At 39.2% G+C, this 21,858-nt stretch overlaps 1 protein-coding gene across 4 annotated transcripts in view; it reads left to right on the plus strand.

Annotated features, from left to right (window-relative positions):
- Positions 1-21,858, plus strand: part of commd10 (COMM domain containing 10) — a 66,056-nt gene that overhangs the window by 7,057 nt on the left and 37,141 nt on the right. For 3 of the 4 annotated variants that reach the window (XR_004106030.2, XM_035991529.1, XM_031305671.2), the window contains exon 5: positions 994-1,104. Coding sequence is in view for 3 of the 4 variants with exons in the window: in XM_035991529.1 (XP_035847422.1) it covers positions 994-1,104 (111 nt within the window). In the remaining variant the exon portion in view is untranslated. Of the gene's footprint in view, positions 1-993; positions 1,105-6,532; positions 6,608-21,858 lie in introns of those variants that run through there. The other variant, XM_031305673.2, reaches the window with a different exon arrangement.

A 21,858-nucleotide genomic window follows, 5' to 3' on the forward strand; every position in this document is an offset into this window, starting at 1 on the left:
ATAAGTGTGATACCGGTAATACAGTGACTTATTGCAATCATGTTTGCTATACGTCATCTGGTCAGCAAACAAGCCATTAATAACTTGTGCATACTCCATTTTCATCTAAAAAAACTTGTTATTCTTTTAAGACTAGGTTTGCAGTCTCATCTTCATAAAACTGGAAGACCAACTTGAGAAAGTCACAATTTATCATAAATAACCTGAAAATAAGTCAGAAAATCTAGAGCAAATCAGAGCTGCAACAATTAGTCGATTAATCAATTAGTTAATGGATAGAAAATTAATCTGCAACTATTACGATAATGAAATAATTCGATGCCAGGTTGTCAAATGTGAGAATTTGCTGCTTCTCTTGGTCTTACATTGTAGTAAATTGAATATGTTTGGGTTTCGGACTCTTGATGGCAGTTGATGACATGACCATGTACTCTAGGATACTGTGATGTTTTATAGACCAATAATAATAATAATAATAATAATAATAATAGGCAGATTAATTGATGATAGTTTTTTGTTAGATGCAGCCCTAGAACAAACTCAACATAACGTCTGAGTTACAGAGGAAAGGTCAAAAAGTTATTATTTTCAACAGTTTGCTTGGCAGTGTTTTCTATTTGCACATTTCCATTAATGAAAATTGTATTATAATAAAGTTAATTATTATAGCACTTATCAAAATCAACAATTACGAAGTGCTTTGTAAACATAAAACAATACGAATAATCAAGTAACGGTGAAAAATGTAGGTCAAATAGTGAGAACATAATAGGGAAAAAGCACTAATAAAATATTAATATATACATAAATAAATAAACTATTTTTTTCAGAAATTCTGCTTCCACTGTTATTTTGTTGGAAAATTTCCACCTTTTTTTTTTTTTTTTCACACAGTCTTTGAAAATGTGTCAGAGATGTATTAAATTGAAGTGCAAGGCTTTAATGCAACTACGTCAATATTAAAGAAAGACTGGCTCCATTTGTTTGTTGCAGCTGGAGTATGTCGGCTGGCAGTTGAACCTGCAGATGGCCCAGTCCAGCCAAGCCAGACTGAAGTCTCCCAGTGCTGTCCTCCAACTGGGGCTCCGCAATGAAGACTCTGAGGTGCGCACACACACACACACACACACACACACACACACACACACACACACACACACACACACACACACACACACACACACACACACACACACACACACACACACACACACACAGCTCGGTTGCCCCACTCCAACCTTGTGCCAACCTAATACATCAAATGTTTCAAAATGGAGCGTTTGGCTTAAGGGTTGAGTATCCTAGAACCTGGCACGATGGTTAGTTAAGGCTCACACTACAAAATGTTGGCTAGCTTCAGTTCTTATTTAAGCTACCCCACACACATTTAGAAGATTAAGGTTTGCTTTTTTGCAGTCATGTTGTAATAAGCAGATTCAGAGGTGAATCTGAAGTTTAAAAGCAAGAAACACACACACACACACACACACACACACACACACACACACACACACACAGTATGCGTACATAAACAGTATGCACGCCTGTCATTATCCTGGCTCTGCTTCTCTTACCATTCACACTAACTACATACAAAAAAACGCATTATCCACTGTAATCAGAGACCAGTTCTGTGTTTATGCCAAATAATAATAATAAATTTAATTTATATAGTGCTTTTCACGAACTCAAAGTCGCTTTACAGGGTATAGATAACTGTATAAATGAGAAGCATCTCCAGTCTATTCCTCTTTCTTTGCTAATAGACGGTAATCCCACTGGTGTCTATCTTGACCCAGAGGTAGACGTACATCTGGCTCCAAAGTAACTGAAGTGTAAAGACCAGAGATCAGGGAGCTTGTTATCTGAAACCTCCAGGGTGTATTTGTTCTCTTGAGAGACTTTCACTGTAGCTAGAATTGGACAGTATACATTTTTGGAGGGTTGTATTCTAACTAGCATTGAACTGTATCCATTTATGCACAGTTCAGGCTTATTTACAATATGTTTTAGTCTAGATGTCTGCCTTATTGGCGTTATTAGTGATGCTTTGATATGGTTTGCTTATTTATATTCTTAATACTCAATCTTTGCATATAGATATTAGTGTCAATTTAAAGCAAATCATTTTGGTGCAGCATCCCAATGAAGCCTTGTCCTAAATATTTGTATGTATGAAAGGAAAACGCTAAGAAAGATGATACGAATGTGGTTTTGACTTTTGAGTTTCCACTGTAGCATTTTCCTGTTCCCATTCATTTGTATTCAGTAGTGCTGTTTGGATCCCAATTAGCTAATGCTATGTAGTTACTCTAATAGCCAAGACCTCATGAGCCTCCCTCACTCATTTCTTTTGTTTCCACTGAGAGGATTGCTCTGTTGCTGTAGCAAAAGGAGTGTGAATGCAATAGGCTGTTTCTTTTTTCACATTAAATGATTTCCAGCCTGTATGTGATTTGATTGAAATTTCTTTAATCTTGTCTTAATGTTTTCAATCTTCTAACAATCTTAAATATGCCCACGTACTTAGTGAGATAAAATTAATCAAGTGCTGTTGATATTTTGACATATATTTGAAGTACATCGTGCAGATTGTAAATGCTACAAAGGACGGCAATTTTAGTTGTTAGCTGGTTTCTTTTTAAAGCAGTTTTGTTCTCAAAATGGTGGGACTGATTATCCCCCGAGCCTGGATAGTGTTGTTCCAGCTGACTAGTCAAGTGTCTTTTTTGCACGCTGCTTTGTATTCAGTCCCTTGAGAATGCCGGCTCAGTCTAAACGTGGAATTAGGCATGCCATTTTGAAATTGTTGCCATATTAAATCTGGGCCTATAGGCGTAAGCTATAAAAAAAAAAAAAAAAGTTCTTCTTTAACTTTGTGATTGCGACAGCATTTGGAATTATTCTTTGTTTTGGACTATCTTCTGCTGTGTTTTCCCTAGGCTAGCAGAACAGGCATAAATTTATTTAAATCCACTTACACAATTCCCCTTGTGGGAGGAGATAGCTGGGGGGCTAAAACAAGGCTGGTTAAAAGTGTAGAGGGATCAACTTCACCGAACATTACTGAGCTGCACATCCTCTGGTGAGCTACAGGGGGCACTGTTGTCTCACAGGTTGGAAAGCATCCCTAAAGGGCAGTAAAGTATTGAGAGTGGTGAGAGATGGCTAGGATACCTCGTTTAACTTTGTATTAAAGCAGTTTGAGTGTGCACAGTGTTTTTTAAAAAATTTGATTTCCATTGGTGTTTTCAGATTAGAGTTTCCTGACAGTAAGTTTGTTTTCTTCCAAACTCTCTGAGAATTGCTCAGCACAACTTCTGGAATGTCAAAACACTGCGATGACTGAGTAAATTAGCTGGGAATAGAAGTAAATTTCAGCTGCAAGTGTCATACTAATTACAAGGCAGATTTATAACATCCTCACTGCCAACTGTCTAAAAGAGAAGGGAAGGCACAAGTGCAAATAGGAGAAATTAGACAGGGGTCAGGGGAGGGGAGGAGGAAGCAAATATGAAAGCACATAGGGGGTAAAATAATGAAGATGAAGAGAATAAAGGAAAGAAAATGAAAGAAAAGAAGAGGAAGGCGAGGTTGGCCGTCTGTATATTATTGATTGCTTGGAACCCAAGTGGAGAGTCAGAGACTCTCCCATCTGACCAGCCTCCTGCTTCATTAACACTCTCCCTGAGGAGGAGGAGGAGGAGGAGGAAGAGGAGGAAGAGGAGGAAGAGGGGGAAGAGGGGGAGGAGGGGGAGGAGGGGGACTGCCAGGGAGCTTCACATCTCCTTCACCAAACAATATTTGGCATACAGAATATGTACAGTACAGTGGAGGAGATGTTAGGAGACATATTTGGACGATTGAGGGGACTGCTTTTTAGGATTTTTAGGTTTTTAATTGAAGCATTTATTGTGATGGGAATTTCTTTTATAATATTTCCCCCTCTCCCTCCCAAATGTGGCGACCAACAGCATACATTATTGTATATCACTGTTTCTGCTTTCGTGTAACAGTAAGTGTAGAACCCCACCCAGGGGAGCTGCTTTTTCCTTTAAACTGAATTTGTATCGGTTTCAGTGGAAAGTTGCTGTACTGAGGAAGCATTTCAGTACGTCTGCACACAGGTAAATGTCCTTACTCCTACCCCTCAAAGGATGGGTGGGAATGGCCTCTTTCATTGTAGGTAGGAAATGAGACCTGTTGCTACGCTTGTTTGTTATTCCAAGGATAAACAGCTGAGTCATTAAAATACCTATGATATTAATATAATACAGACCCTTTCCAAAAAATTAGAATATCATGGAAACGTTTATTTATTTCCATAATTCCATTCAAAACGTTAAACTTCCATAGATTATAGATTCAGGGCCTACAACTTAAACGATTTCAAGTATTTAGTTGTTTATTTGTACATAATTTGGGCTTCCAGCTCATAAAACCCACGAAAACAGGATTTCAAAAAATTAGAATACTGTGAAGAAATCACCATTTACTTCTCAGTTTTTGCAGAAAAAAATGAAATTAGGATCACATCAAATCAATCAAAATATGGTACTTTCAAAACGATACCTCAATCTTCAATACTTGGTAGGGAATCCCTTTGCCTTAATCACTGCCTCGATGCGCCATGGCATTGAGGCAATCAGCCTGTGGCATTGCCTGGGAGTTATGGAAGCCCAGATTTCCTTGATGCTTGCTGTCAGCTCTTCTTTGTTTTTGGGTCTGGTGCCCCTCATTTTCCTCTTGATAATACCCCATAGATTCTCAATGGGGTTTAGGTCCGGCGAGTTGGCTGGCCAGTCAAGCACTGTGATGGCATGGGCATCAAACTAGGTTTTGGTGCTTCTGGCGGTAGGCCAGGTCCCGCTGGAAGATGAAATCTGCATCTCCATACAGATCCTCAGCAGAAGGAATCATGAAGTCCTCTAAAACATTCTGGTAGACTGATGCGGTGACCTTGGATTTAAGAAAGCAGAGTTTACCAACACCTGCATTGGACATTGCAACCCAAATCATGACTGACTGTGGATATTTCACACTGGTCCTCAAGCAGCTTGGGTTCTGTTCCTCACCCATGTTCCTCCAAACCCTTGGCCCTTGATTCCCGAATGAAAGGCACACTTTACTTTCATCGGAAAAGAGGACCTTGGACCACTGGCCAACAGTCCAGTCCTTCTTCTCCTTGGCCCAGTTGAGACGCTTCCTACGTTGGCTCAGGCTCAGAAGCGGTTTGACCCGAGGAACCCGACAGTTGTAGCCCATCTCCCGGATGCGTCTGAATGTGGTGGTTTTTGAAGCTGTGACTCCCGCCTCATTCCACTCTTTCTGGATCTCTGCCAGATTCATGAATCTTCTGTTTGATAATCCGCTGAAGCCCACGGTCAGCTCTTCTGCTGGTGCATCTTCTCCTTCCCTTTCCACTAGACTTTCCATTGATATGCTTGGACACAGCACTCTGTGAACAGCCAGCCTCCTTAGCTATGAACTTTTGTGGCTTACCCATCCTATGGAGGGTATCAATGATGGTCTTCTGGCCAGTTGTCAAGTTTGCAGTCTTCCCCATATTGATCCTAACTGAGACAATTGAACCAAAGTGAAGCAATTTAATGACCCCTGGGAAAACTTGTGCAGGTGCTTTGAGTTTAGTAGATGAGTAGTGTGTGACACTCAGTTTAAAACATTCATGCCCTGTAAAATTTGGGACTTCTTCACAGTATTCTAATTTTTTGAAATCCTGTTTTCGTGGGTTTTATGAGCTGGAAGCCCAAATTATGTACAAATATACAACTAAATACTTGAAATCGTTTAAGTTGTGGGCCCCGAATCTATAATCTATGGAAGTTTAACATTTTGAATGGAATTATGGAAATAAATAAACTTTTCCATGATATTCTAATTTTTTGGAAAGGGTCTGTGTATATATATATATATATATATATATATATATATATATATATATATATATATATATATATATATATATATATATATATAATATATATATATATATATATATATATATATATATATATATATATGAAAAAAGGATCGGACCGTGCATGGGAGGAATTAGATGAGGATGCAGGGGAAGGTGATAAGAAGGACGAAGCATAGAGGAAAACAGGGGAATGACAACAGAGAGATAACAATGGAAGAGGATAAAGAGGAATAGAAGGATTGGGAGGCAAATGAAATAGGTGGAGGAAGTTTGTGTAAATGTCCTTCAATCCATTGTTGTTTATGCAAGGTATGGATTAATGTCAGTTTAGTAGTGGTAATAATAAGTAGTATGTACTGTATGGGATGTCTCTTCACCTCAGGCAGTTACAGTTGTAGTTACTAATGGTGTGCAGAGTTTCCCATTGTCCCAATCACACACACAAAAACACCAAGAATCTGTTATCTTTGTTTTAAGAGAGTTTTTGCTAAGCATGCATCCACACTCTAGATTTAGGTATTTTAACTGCATATACCTTGAAATAGAAGTACACATTCTACCCATTTTAATTCTGAGGTGTGTTGTCTGCAGATGCTTGATCTTTGTGGGATGAAGCTGTGCTTGAAGAGAAGCAAGTTAAAAAGCCAATAGGTGTCTCCTTGACACTAAACATGTTGTTGTGCAGTTAATCACTTAATTTATATCTGTGCTTCTTATGCTCTCTTGCTGAGTGTATGGCAATTTAAGTATTTCCAACTCATGTATTTCTGATGAACCTACACAGTGTTTAGCAAGCTAACATTTTTGGATGAATGAGCAATGCAGTGAACATGCATTAAGTGGTACTAAGAGAATACTTTTTTGATCAGCTTTTTATTCAGCATAAACATACAACATATTGAAAACAAATAGGCCAGAGAACAAGCAAAAAGTAGCTAGAAATAAGACAAAAAAGCTGTGTCAGCTTGGGACACAACCTCCTGAATTGGGACACAGCTAAAGATAATAACAGGGACATTATGAAAAATATATGATTGAGCTAAGCGTAAGGGCCATTAGTCACATTTTAAATATTTGGCCACAGAATCAGCAGCAAAGCGTTAATAATACATTCAGTTGCACCATTAAATTGTGCAGCAGAAAGCTCCAGGTACAATATTAGTAGTAGTATATTACAGGCAGAAAAGAATAAATTCAATGTTTGATGGAGAGATAATGAGGAGGCTTTTAATGAGTGGATTTCATATTCTTAGCAGTACAGTTAGCCCAGTCTGTTCTTGTTGTTTTAAAATGCTGCCTAGCATTGACAAATCATTTGGGGGAAAGACAGCTATGGTGGTGGGCACCGTCATGGACTACAGTTGACGTTATTTTGTAAGAACCACTATGTTCCAGAAATATGCAACAGCCAGGCATCCCATATCATGTGGAGGAGTGAAACAGGGGCTGTCATTGGGCATCATTGGCTGCAAAAGGAGTCATCTAGCTCAGTGGTTCCCAACCTTTTTGGCTTGTAAACGAGATGTAAATGTAGATCAACCCCTCAACAGAGATTACATAGTTCTAATAACTGTGAGAAAAAACAAGAAAACAAAGATTCTCCAAAAAATAGGGAGCAGATTTTTTTTTTTTTTTTTTTTTAAATTTTTCTCTAACTTGTTGATCATCTTGCGACCCTTTACATTCTTCTTGTGACTCCTGTGTGTGCTACTCTATGTAAAACACTGTGATGTGCTTGGGGCACCCTGACCGTATGGTAAAGTGCTGGCTCATTCTCTTCTTCTCTCATCTTCTTTTTTAGTCCAAAACATGCAAGTACACACTGATGTTGCTTTGATGAGTCTGAGAGTTGAAATCCCTTGCCAGTCATGGTGTCTCTCTCTCTTTCTGCATCTCTGTCCTGTGGCATTAGAATGAGCCACTGCTCTGCCGACTAAGAGTAGGGTGACATTCATAATACAGAACATCCACTTGCAAAGGCAGCCACCGCCAATTTCAATATTTATTGCAGACACGCCAGGCCGCAAAGGCACGGGATAAGAGCAAGTCAGCTAATGTAGCTTCCACATGCTGGCTCAGACTTCAAAGGATATGTTTAACTGATAGCTTTAGACATACTTGATGAGAATTGATAAGCAAAGCTCTTTCGAGTTTCAAACCACCAAAGGGAAAAATTAACTAAATGCAGGACGAAATCTGAAAAAAACGGATTTTTCTTGTGTTTCTACTATAGCCCTGGAACATTCAATCAAAATTTGTGAGCAAGGACAGCTTTTTCCCACAGCGGGAGTCCTCAATTTACTTGATAGGACATTAAAGTTGATAGTTGATAATGAACTTGAGAATGACTTTGTAGACTGTTGTGGTATTTTGATTTAAATACTAGCACACCCTTACTCGTTTCATCTCCAGTCCTCCAGTTTCTAACTTCTCAAATGTTAGGATTCATAGTTTTTGTCTGTTTTGTATAATTTCAAATTGAATAGGTTTGGTTTTTTCACGGTTAGCCAGACGAAATAAGCAATTTAAAGACATTTTTAAAGGCATTTTCACAATTTCTCACATTTTGTAGAATACATTGTCAAGAGTTTAGTTGCAGCCTTACTCCAACCCTTTACATGGAGCGCAGCGGTTAAAGGTCAGGGTCAACACCTCTTAGCTGGTAGATATACAGTGTTTGGCTTCAGGTTATTTCAGCATAGTTTTTATGCATTTATTTTATTTTTATTTCTTTTTTTATTCTTTTCCGCCTTTAATGGACAGGACAGGTGAGAAAGAGGAGAGAGAGAGGGGGAAGACATGCAGGAAATCGTCACAGGTCAGAGTCGAACCCTGGACCTCTGCGTCGAGGCATAAACGCTCGATGGTGTTTTAAGCCCCCAACATCTCCTTCCAGGCAGCGCTGCGATCGTTGACTTCAAGGCACCTAACCCTAACCTTAACCCTAACCGTAACCATAACCGTTGCCTAATCCTAGTGCCTTCCAGGCAGCACTGCCTGGAAGGAGACGTTGGGGGGCTTAAAACACCGATAAACGGCATAAACCTCTAAATAAATGTTCCCCTGCTCTACCCACTGAGCCAACCCGGGCACATTACGCAATTGTTTTTGACTCAGAGAATGGTGCCCTGGACTTCTGGTCAATGTCTGGTCTCCCTTTTTCACCGCCTCTAATTTTTCAATACAAATTAAATTAAAAAGTAAACTTTCCTGCATCTTAACTTCACACAGGTCTTTGTGAAATGTCACATTGTACATCCAAATCATTATATAGAAACACAAAACTGTAGTTTGCAGCCCCCGAAAACAAAAAAATAAATGTTTCTTTCCCTCGCTGTTACAGAAGTAGTTCAGTATACTTTCAGACAAATGTGGGACTTAAATAATAGTTCCAGCTGTATATTGTTTCAGATTTCTCATAGGAGGAGTGTCTGAAAGCATCATAGAAGCCCTGCTGTTAATTGTACTCATTCATTCACAAGTGCTTCTGAATTGTCAGAAAGATCATATTTCTGCCAGATCAGAGTCTAACTACCTCAGCACATGCACTGCTTCTTTTTTCCAGCCTCTTCCTATTTTACTGATTCCAAAAATAATGTCATAACGCAATTCTTCCTTTTTTTTTCTTTTATTTGTGACTTATTCATGAGTGAATCTTTCATTGGTTGTTTGAAATATTTGTGTCAAGTTGTCCCCAGCTAACTCCGAATTTAAGCCAACTTATTCTAGTTTGTGGGAACCTGCTTGTTTTTGTTTTCAAAGCATCAGACATGAAAGACTTTCCTTCTTGTGATTCTCATTTATTTTCTCTGTTCTGGCTTACAGCAACAGTGCTGTAATCACGAAGGAACGGAAGCTCTTTGTTTGAAGCCACACACACTTGCATGAAAACGCACAGGCATGTACACACACACACACACACACACACACACACACACACACACCCAAATTGAGCCCTCCTATTGAAGGCTGTGACTTTATTTAACACTGTGTGATGAGGAATGCAATTAAACATCCCATTTTGACTTCTGCGAGGAGGTGCTGTGATCAGAGGGTCCCTGAACATCCCTCCGTGCCTCACGTGGGCCCATCAAATCGGCTTCACGAGCAGCAGGCCAAACTTTAAACGCAACTCAAAGCTTCCCTGACAAGTTACGTAAAGCCCTGTTCCTGCCTCCCACATGCTCTTGTCATGTAAACCAAGCAAACAACACACCGAGAGTTGATCCAACCTTTTCATAGATCATCTGAGGGATTACATGGCCCGATCAATATATTGGAGAGCTCTGATGTAAATGCTACCACGTTCAAATCCTTCGCACCAAGCCACCCACCAGCCAGGAGGTACAAAGGCAGCTTTGTCTCAATCTCTACTTGCCTTGCTCTACATGTCCCAAGATGCTTTGTTGCTTTGTGTGCACATCTTTTTAAGGGTCTCCCTTTCTCTCTCCATCTCTCTGTCTCTTTCTCCATCTCTCCCTCGCCCTCCCCCTTTCCCACTGGTGATTTGTTTTTCTCCTGTGGGATTTGGGATCCCATTCATTGAGAGTGCATTGTTCGGCTCTTATCCATTCCAGAGGATGGGCCCCGAGAGGCAGAATGGGTACTGTGGGTGCTTTCGTCTCTCCCTTCTCCCTCTCTCTCCCCCTGCTCCTCGCCACCCCGCTTCTTGCTCCTTGCCATACGATGATGTCATGGCTTTTATTTTCTCCGGGGTTACCCATTGATTCTCTCTCCCTATTACATACTCTCTACATCTCCCTCATCCAGCCCCCTACCTCCCCTAACTTCCACTCCTGTTTTCCTCAGCCAGTCCCTTTCCCAGATTCTTTTGCCTCTCAAAAGCCGCCTGGGGGATTTAGGATTTTTGGATGTTGTTTAGCACACCCACGGTACATGCTTGACACCCAGATAGGGAAGCCATCAACGCCGCAAATCCAACTGCAAATCTCATTGATTTAACATCTCTCTTTTATTCTCACATCTCCCACTCCTGTGATCAGCTTTTATTTCTGGTTATTCAGCCTGTTTTGTTTCACAGTTTGTGAAGTAATCATTAATCCCCTGATAATGTGGTGCCATTTTGCCATTGCCGGTAGCGAGAGTAAAAGAGTGCTTAAGACTGAGATTTTCAGATCTGCATCTGTTTGTGTGTGTGTGTGTGTGTGTGTGTGTGTGTGTGTGTGTTTGTTTGTTTGTTTGTTTGTGTGTGTGTGTGTGTGTGTGTGTGTGTGTGTTTTTTGTCGGAGTTTATTTTAGAGAGGCTCTGCCTTTTGGCTGAACTATGCTGGGTGAGGAATCTATTTCAGTTTAAACAAGACACACTGATTGCAGAAGCACAGAGCCAAATCACATTCATTCATTCCAGTGAAAGTTGGCTGATAGGCATACACGGGGTAAAAAGGCTGTATTTTTTTTATTCAAATGCCAAGTATTAGTTATTATGCAGATACATTTTCACATAATGAACAGGTCTAGGTATTTATTCATGTGGTTTTGATTATTGTAGCAGTTTTTTGTTTTCTGAATTTTGCTGCATTTCATGTTGATAACAGTTGTCTTTGTCTGCATCGCACTGTGACGGGATATAATGGCAATGAAAGGAAATGAGCTTTAGGCTTCTTCCCTTCCTTGAAATAAAGATTATAATGAGTGGGTTGGAGCAAGGCACTGTTGTCATCCGACATGCAATGATAGGGCACAGTGCTTCCTCCGCCTGTTTCAACAAATTGTCACCAGTGTCTTACTGAACACTGAACCTCTTTGATGTTACACTGGTGTTTGACTGTTTTGTTGAAAGATAAAGTATTGCTTTAGAAAATGGGATTTTTTTTTTTTTAACAGATACTTTTCAATACTTTAAACTAGGGCTGGGCGCTATGGCCAAAAGACTCTATCTGGATATTATCATTTCATTTGATATCAGCCTCTTTATTACAATATATATCACAATATAACATTTTCTGGTAATTCAATAAATAAATAATATACATGAAATAACCACAAGGTCAATTTTATTTCATATATTTGTATACTCCTGTGTGAATGAAATGCTTTACAAATTAAACTATTTTCTCATTTTGCAGAGATCAGAACGTAAAGCACTGTCCAAATGACGTAAATATGGCTGTATCCCATTATGGCCTCTGGTTTTTCTTTATATATATTAGACATTTTTAAACAGTTTTAACTATATATATATATATATATATATATATATATATAGATATAGATATATATATATAGATATATATATATATATATATATAGATATAGATATAGATTAATCGCATGTTTTATCACATGATTAAAATTCTATTATTTTGCATTTCAGAACTGTTTTTAAGTACATATTAACAATGGAAAGCAATTCTTACCAGTGTATCTTGATTGGGAATCAAATGAATGCAAAGAAAATGACTTTATGAACTTGATTTTAAGATTTGTATTTGTTTATTATATATTTAATCTAGTCACACATTTGAATCTAGAGTCAATATTAGGGTTGGGTATTGTTTGGTTTGGATACCGGTGCTAAAGCGGTACTTTTAAAATGGTACCGGTGCCTTAACGGTGCCTGAACCGATACTTTTTAAGAAAGTTAAAAAAAAGAAGGGTACTAAACAGTTGGCGACATTAAAGAATGGCTTGTTTATTGCTAAGGCCATATCCATCCATCCATCCATCCATCTTCTTCCGCCATATCGTCAAAATTAAATGTTTAATAATAATGTAATCACTATAACAATAACTTACTGTATTTCACTAGTAAATAGCTGTTGAATGACAAAAACAACCACCAGATGGGAAAAGGGCATTTAACAACAACTTTTGAATGCACCACAAGGCTGTAAATTACCAGTTTCATTGAACGCACCATCTGTGTTTTTCCGACAACAACAGCTGCAGATTGTTACTTCCCGGTGTCGGAATCCTCTACAGTGAAATACAGACAAACTTTACACCGTTTAGCGTTAGCTGTCAGCATTGTAACCGTGTTTAATCCAGCTACTAGCTAGCGGTAGGCTAACGTTAGCTGCTGTCGAGTATAGTGTTAACTAGCATCACGTGCCGCAATGTTTCTGTTGGCTGTAACGTCTGTTTCAGAGCATCAGAGAGAAGTGCAGACATATCAGTAGCACCAGAATGAGGCACCGAAATCCGCGTTGCTATTCCTGCAGCAGCAGGGTGTGTTACGAGGAAGTACGGCAAAATAGTAGCCTGTTAGACACGACTCAAAGCCGAGTGAAGTGAAAATAAATTAATAAATGGCGGCATGCGATTAATACGATTAAAAAAAATTAACGCATTATGCTCGGCCCTTAATCGCATCGCGATTAACGCGTTAATGCTGACAGCCCTAATATATATATATATATATATATGTTGTCATATTGCCCAGCCCTAGTTTACACCGTGTCTTTGATTATATTACAGCAGCTTCAGGCCTCGGTGGCTACACAGGATGCGTTCAGGCACAGTACTGAGTGTAGGTCACCTGGGTTTTGGCATAGCAGAATACACACTCACTGTAGTTACGCACATAAAAGTGAAGAAAATAGTCTTGAAGTGTAAAAATACAATCCGGGTTGCAGCTAGCACCAAATATTGTGCTTGTGTAGGCAGCTGTATTGATTATAATATACAGTAACTGGCTAAAACCTCCTGTGTAGACAAGACTTATTTGCGAGGAACATGATTTCCTACAAACCCTTTTTTCATTTAACAAAAGGAATCAAACTTTAAGACAAGCAACCGTACAAGAATAAAAAATGTGCTAAATTGTGATTTCAATCAATACATATCTGATTAACTTAAATGAGACCACAAAACTGACCAGGCAACTTCATCTTAGTTTTCCAACCAACACTGCCCAGTGAACTGATTTATAGTTTGGCATGACCTGAATAGCACCGCAGAGAAATGGGAAACATCATTGTCTCTTATCATAACTACAGTATGTTGATGACACCACATGTCTGGCTTTGTGTTGTCGGTTAGTGGTGAAATGTTTTGGCTTCATTGGAGGTGCAGTTGACATTGTCTCCTGCAAGCTCTACTGTGAACTCTCCCAACCCTCCCTCTCTCTCTATATCTGTCTCTCTCACACACACACACACACACACACACACACACACACACACACACACACACACACACCCCTCCTTGTGTATGAGAGCGACAATGTCTACATACCATGGGGGCACAGGCTGGCTGCCTTGGCAATCTTCAAGCTCTGCCACATAGCGGAAAAATGGGCCTTACAGTTGTGAATAGCAGCCGTTACTCGTCTTCTGCGAGCACTTTCTCTTTAACACACACACACACACACACACACACACACACAACTTGGTTGCACATTGCCCCGACTCCAGCCTTGTGCCAACCTAATACATTAAAATGCATACTGTTTCAAAATGGCTGAAGGGGTTGAGTACCACTTATCCTAGAACCTGGCACAACGATGGTTAGTTAAGGCTCACACTACAAAATGTTGGCTAGCTTCAGTTCTTATTTAAGCTACCCCACACACATTTAGAAGATTAAGGTTTGACACAGCTTTTTCAGATGCTTTCTCAGAGTCAAGTTTTAATAAGCAGATTCAGAGGTGAACGTGAAGCTTGAAGCAAGAAACTTTGGTTCGTAAAACTTGGGTTTGTTGATTACTAGGATTGGCCTGAATGCAAAATTGATATCTCCAGTATTAGTTCACATCATGCAGTGATGCATTCAATACCTCGCCATTACAGCTTTTCCATGGCGGCTGCTCTAAAGTTAGAACATCATTTCCCAGGTCTGTTGGATAGAAGACAGAGTTTATGGGCTTGGCAGCAGAGGCTGGACATGACAAGACACCTTCCCTCTTTTTCCGTATCAGGCAACGGTAACTAGCTGCCACCACCATAATCAGCTTGTGCTCCTTGGCCTGTTTATCTTGGCGCTCGAGCTGTTGAGTGTCTCCATTTTCTCTGGCTCTGCAGTGTCAAGCTTCCTGATTTAGAGACTCTTAAACATGAAGATTTATTTTGGGTTTAAAAGAGACCCAGGGATAGATTTTAGGAAATGTTTGATAATGTTAGATCAGTTAATAGGTAAAATTAGATCAGTTAATGGGTAAAATTATGGTTTGTTGTTCACTGTAGCGCACTGCAGCTCTTATTGGTTGATAAAAGGTGATGAACTGTTAAATCCAAACACTCACCAGCAACTTATAAATATTAATATATTCATTTTGTTTGTCTCTCCAGGCTGGATGAATTAAATAAGACTGGCCTCATTTTGTAGTGTGAACAGGGAAAACATAGCTTTTTCAAAGTCAAAAAGTAGACTTAAGTACTGTACAGGTGTTTAAGGCAGAAGAACATTTGAAAGATATTTTCCTATTGTCTTGATGTTTCAATGACTAGACTATGTTCGCCAGTATGCCAGAAACCTGCTTTTCATGTTTAGTAAATGTTCAGATGCATTCTCATTGGTGTGGGCATAGCTTAAATTCAAGAGTTCAAAGGCTTGAGGGTTGAGCTGAAAGTCTTGTAAACAGTAAGCCTTGGATAAATATTCCACAGAGGCAGAGCTAGCTCTGCCCACAGATAAACTGCCAGCTGTAGTCATTTCAATTCAGGGTTCGGCAGTTTTTAGGTGCTTAATGTGATTTGTCTCTTTTCAGTGTTTGCACCCTCCATCTAGGAAGTGTGGGAGGTGTGAACAAACGATGTGAAAGCACCGGGCTATTTCCAGACATTTCGTTTTCCTTAGTCAGGTGCCATTTAAATAGAATATACTGTAAACATTGCTTTTAAACCTAAGTATTTGCTGCTTCTCTCTGTCTGTTATTCAGTGTTTTTCTTGTTCTTCCTGTGCCTTTTTTTATTTCTTAGCTGATACTTTCTTCAGTTGAATCGGCTTTGGCTGTTCAATATGAATTTTCGACTATTCGTTTTTTCATTTAGAGTATCAAGCAACTCTTTATTGAACCGACAGATTTTGAACTGGGTTCGGCAGGACGTTCAAGGTGACAAAGTGGTTCACATAATAAAGTAAACAAGCCAAGTTGCCCTTAGAGCTAATTAGGGGTGTAAGACAAAATAAATACACTTGAGTATCGCGATATTTTATTTTGCAATACTGTATCGATTTTCAAAAACGCAATATTTTTTAAATTTTAAAAAAAGAATATTCATGTAAGACAGTGGTTCACGTTTATGTTGTGTTTAAACCCCCTACCGCTAGATGGCTATGCTGAGACGCACCACTAGTGTCCTTGCCTAACAGTGCCTAGCAGTGCCTGACTTTTTACTAGAAGCTAACAATGTAGCTATGGCTGAACTTTGGCCTACTTTAGTATATAAAAATTTGCTCACTAAGAACCTGTGAACCACAATCCCAAACTGGCAGTTTGATTTTCTGTGTACTGAATTGTTTACCTAAAGTAAACTTCTTTGACTTGTATGCACATCATGTCTTTTTTAAAATATTAGTTTTTCTAAAATTATACTTTAAAAAAATCCCAATATATCACCTTACGCACAGCATCGAAATATATTGCAATATATTGAATCGTGACCCATGTATTGTTATACGTATCGTATTGCCAGATTCTTGCCATTACACAGCCCTAGAGCTAATGCGTGCTAACTACTGTAGCCAAATAAAAACCTCCGTAGTTGGAACCAGCCTGAACACAGACAGCCAACACACTATTATTAACTCCAAGATGGTCTGTGATGGCAAGTGGACAAATCAGGGTTTACAGTCTTACATTACAGTATAGTAACAAGTACAATGCAGTTTTAGTATATGTAAGCTCTCAGGCCTCTATTACGAACATGTAGCTTTGACGATGTTTTAATGCTAAACCATTTTTTAAACTTCATTCTTTATCTATTGAACACATTTACATGTTATTACCTGTGCACTATACTCCATACTACACTCCCAACTTTTCACGTACTCCCCTTACTTGAATGAATGAGAGGAGAAACATACTGAATATGCAGTTGGTGAGAAAGCTATTTTTGGCTGCTGTAAAGGATGAGTCACAGTGATATATGAATAGATAAAAAATTATCCTTCCATCAGTTAGGAAAGGCCACTTTTCCCATTCCATCATTGGCACGTCCATACCATTTCTTTGTGCCATTATCTTGCCATCTCTGCAATCCCTCATCTTTTTCTTAATATTTAACATACCTCTTTTCACTGTCTCTCCACTCTTTTTTTCTTAACAGCTTAATGAACATCCCCCCCATCTGCCTGGCTCATTTGTCTTTGTGATAATTGGAGCAAGCATCACATTGATAGCTGAAGCCCATGACAGTTTGTGTGTTTAGAGCACCACATGTGTCACCTGCTATTGTAGTGTTTTAATTACAGCACCATATACATGTCCCACCGATAATGGAGGCATTGAAACTGAGGCTCAAAGGAGCAGATGCAAGGATGGCCCTGTGGAACCGTCATAACATCTCAATACACTGAATACAAGCAACAGCATGTCCCATTGATGCTATCACATATATGGATATGTGATAGCCAGTCAAATGCTGCTGAAACTGACACACAATGTCAACATTAAGAGCACCTGTATTGGTCTAGATACAGGGTTTAGGGATGCAATATTAATATTGCTTTCTTTTTATATGTCAATATTTAGTCCGTAAGATGTCAGAAAATAGTAAAAAAATGCCATCACAATTTCCCAGCACCAAATGTGACTTCAAAGTTGTCTTCAAACTGATTGTTTTGTTAAATTTTACATTTACAAAAATATGAAATAAAAAGAAAAACATAAAATCCTCACATTTGAGAAGCCAAAGCAGAAAATGTTTTTTGCTTGACAAATTACTTATACAAATCTTCCCAGTGCAAATTAAACACTGAACCTTTTTTTTTAAGGTATCTAAAATATGGTTAGCTGCTGCCCCTGTCCTCAGCAGTACATAGCTTAGCTTCCGTGTTGGTACTCATGTCTGCTTCTTCAAAATGGGTGCGTGCCGACCGCCATCTACTGTAGGTACTACGCTGACTATGAATAAGTAACTCATACAACCCCACTTTAAAAGATCCAAACTATCCCTTTAAGATATTCAATTAACTGTCATATATGACATAGAAAAACAGCAAATAGTCACATTTGATAAGAAAATGTTTGACTTCTTGAGTTTATTTGCCCCATTAGACTTTATTGAAGCAATCTCTCTGTCTTTCCAGATCTCATCAATTGCTATTATTATTAGTTGCCACAACTACAAATAATGAGACCCAAGTTGTAATAAAGTGGAGGTTTTCTTTAAAAAACATCTCCACCCAGTTTAATACTTGCATGTTAGACCTTTGGTCAAACAGAGTCCAGTCTATATTTGGAAACGAAAGGAACACACTCCCCGAAAGCCTGTACTGGGTGAACTTAGACTCAACTTTTTGATGTCACCAGGTGTCTAATCTGGAGCTTCACCAAAGATAATAATTTGGGGGAGATGACAAATGCGTCTGAAAAGCACCCTGGGGCCTTTTCTGCGACTACAGATGCATGTTTTGGTTGAAACTGCCAAAACCACTAAGTATGAAATCTCAAACAAAGCAGCTGTGAGTCCAAAATTGGATGCTGAATCCTGACAGCAACTCTGGGCCTCTTTCTTAATTTCTCTTCTTAATTTGGCATCTGGCTGTTGTGCATGATCACAAATATTAATTGGAGCATGGTCAATCAGTGGAATAACATACATTCTTAAATGTAATGATGTTCTCTTTAATGTCTGTACAAATTGAGTAATGGTTAGTGTTGCTTACTGTGGCAGCAGTAATATTCTAAAGCCATTAGTTGGCCATTATATGCTGCTGCTCTGCAACTCTTTTCTAAATGATATAGGAGGAGCGCAGGGAGAACGGAGGAGTAAGCACTTTTGTTATCATCTGCTTGTCAGATCCTAACAACCACAGCCTTCTATTACACTGCTAATAATAGAGGCAACCTTTATCGCTTAGAGCACTATCACAGTAGTAAAGAGAGAGGGAATGAAAGAGAGGTTGCCATGCGATATTGACAAAACTCACATTGTGATTCTTTGTGAAAAAAAAAGGAAACAGACAGGCAGGTAGAGAACAGCCAGATTCAATATCTGGTGCAGCCTTAATGGCAAGTCAGGGCAGATAGGCAGAGATTAGCTGGGTGGTGATGAAGAAAAGCATTTGGTCAAAAACAAAGCTCATGGAACAAGAGATGGCTGCATATGCATGCATAGAAGGAAAAGCTCCTTGTTGTGGTTTCAGTTCTTTCTTCAGACGTTAGCTGACATCTTCATGTGAAAGAGGCCTATTTGTGGAGCTAGAAAAGTCATTTTGAGCCAACTGAGAGCTCAATAACATATTTTGTTTTGTTTTTGTTTTAGGCTTTGTGTCAAACGCTTGCGTTATTTAAATTTAACATTTAAGCCTCCGAGTCCATCATGTGTTTGACATTTATTTTCGTGCACAACAGAGTTTAGCAAGAATTTATGAGCCTATTTTTATTATGCAGTGATGTTTCCTTGGGTTATTCTACAACTTTGATCACTAGCATGAGCCTTTTTCTGTATTGTTTGGAGCAAAAACTCCCACATAACTTGTTTCAGTGATTGTACTTCAGCATTGTCAGAACAGTTCTGCAGAGTCTGTGCAGAGGCAAGATATGAAGGCTTTGAACGTGCACACACCACACACACACACACACACACACACACACACACACACACACACACACGCTCACAAATACAATCTGTCTCTTTCTGAAACACATGCACGTGCAAACACACACACTGTCCATATCACTTTTTCTTTCTCAAACACACACATCCACAAATACTCACACACAGACACACTGATGCAGCCCCTTTGGTCATATAGTTTCTTTGCTGTGTCAATATGTGCTGGCTAACTTGTCTTTGAATGCACTTACACTGTGTGTGTGTGTGTGTGTGTGTGTGTGTGTGTGTGAGTGTACTACATGCTCGTATCAGTGTGTTTGTGTGCAAAGGAAGCATAAGTGTGCATACATGATCACTTAAAAGTGTTCCTCTACAGAATACGTCTGTGTACATGTCTGGATTCTCGTTTGTATATTTAAGAGTGTATTTCAGAAGGCTTTACTTGTCAGTCATAAATAATATAGAGTGCTGAATCCGAAAGTGAAATCAGTCAAACTGTCAGTCGCATTTTTGATGGTTTGGTCTTTTAAAAAACAATTAGGTGGATCAGGGGTCTGGGGAGCAGGACAGAAAAGAACCCAGTGCCACCGTTCTGTCATCAGCAGCTTCAATCAACACTCAGGGACAGCTAACACACTTTATTTCTCAAACACGCGCCCTCGCACATGAAAGAGGTTTGTGCACACATTCAGGAACTGCAACAGCATTGAATAGTTTAGTTATGTGGGTGGCTCTGTAGCTGTGTTTCCATTCAGCTGTCAAGCGAATTGTACAAAAGCTTTTGAAATGTAACAAAAAGTAAAATGTAAATTAGATTTCAATCAGCTGGGTTTAGTCATTTAAGTAAATGTCCCAATGGCATTTGGTGTGGCTGAAAATATCTATGAAAAAAATCAAGAAACACATTCAAGAATGGTTTGATATAGAGCTGTTAGTTTTCTAGTGTCTGCTATTGAAAACAAAGAAATACATGTATTCGATACCCTAATGCACAATTGATCGGCTATGCTTTCACGAAGGGCGCCCAATACCGACGGCACAGTTGACACTCTTTGAGTTAGTCAGATATATATGTGTGTGTGTGTGTGTGTGTGTGTGTGTGTTTTGCTGGGCCATTCTTTGCTGCAATATTTCAGAAAATCAAGAGCCAGTTTCAACTTTAAGGCACTGCCACTGAACTGTTTATTTCATGTCACATCATTGTGTTCTCTTTATTTGCACAATTTATCAGTAATAACAATCACATGTGAGGATTTGTATGAAAATACTTTGTGAAGCTAATTGTGTATGTGAATGCATTCATTGTAGCTTTTTGTTTTGAGTGTGACAGAGAATCTTGAGCGAAAGACATCTGTTCAGATTTACTGAGAATTCATTTTCACTTCAACAGGAAAATGCTTTCCACAATTTTAATTCTGCGATGTAACTTCACTTATATTGTAACTATTGTATAACCACAGACTAAATAATATATATATGTGTAGTGAGGTGTTCATAAGAGAGGAATATGGAAAATGTTTAGTATTTCTGACCTATTGAAGTTGTTGATGTGTGATCAGGTTAAGACTGGCTCAGACACAACCAATAGTCATCTCTGGGCCGCTTTAGCTTGTTGCTAACGTCGGGTATTGTCGGGTATCGGTACCAGCTTAGTACTGGTTCTCGATACCCATTCCTAATAATCAGTGGTCTTTTCAATTTCTTATGGAGCTGTTTAACTTTTCTAAATTGCTACTATATTTAAAGATGTGAACGTTTTCTGATGTACACAGAAGATAGTCATCTGCCTGAAGCTTTTCCTGCACTGGACCCTGAACTCCTGGAAGCAACGTGGGCTCCCATTTTGCATTCAGAATACCAAAATCTTTCATATTTGTATCTGATAAATGTTTACCATGAGGGCAGTTGTTGGAATTTTGATGTTATAACCTGCACTATGTTAACTTTTGTCACATAAGTCGTCTTCAGGGTGAGCTGGGTGAAAGCCCAGTAGGTTGCGTGATAAGGCCCAGCCTCCAGACAAAGCCACCGAACCAGCTACGCTCTGAGCTGCTGAGATAGCAGTGGCCTTTCTCTTCTTTCCTCAAGCTGTGTCAGTTTGACCATTCAGCCAGCCAAATGTGCCAACCTCATCAAGGTGCTCAGCTCTGCCCTTTTCAATAATTCATCCCCAAATTTGCAGGGAGGAGTCGAGGTTTGTCTAACAGCTTGCCATACAGGGGAGTGTTTCTTCTA

The sequence above is a fragment of the Sander lucioperca genome, chromosome 2, assembly GCF_008315115.2.
Source record: "Sander lucioperca isolate FBNREF2018 chromosome 2, SLUC_FBN_1.2, whole genome shotgun sequence".
NCBI classification, from domain to species: Eukaryota; Metazoa; Chordata; class Actinopteri; order Perciformes; family Percidae; genus Sander; species Sander lucioperca.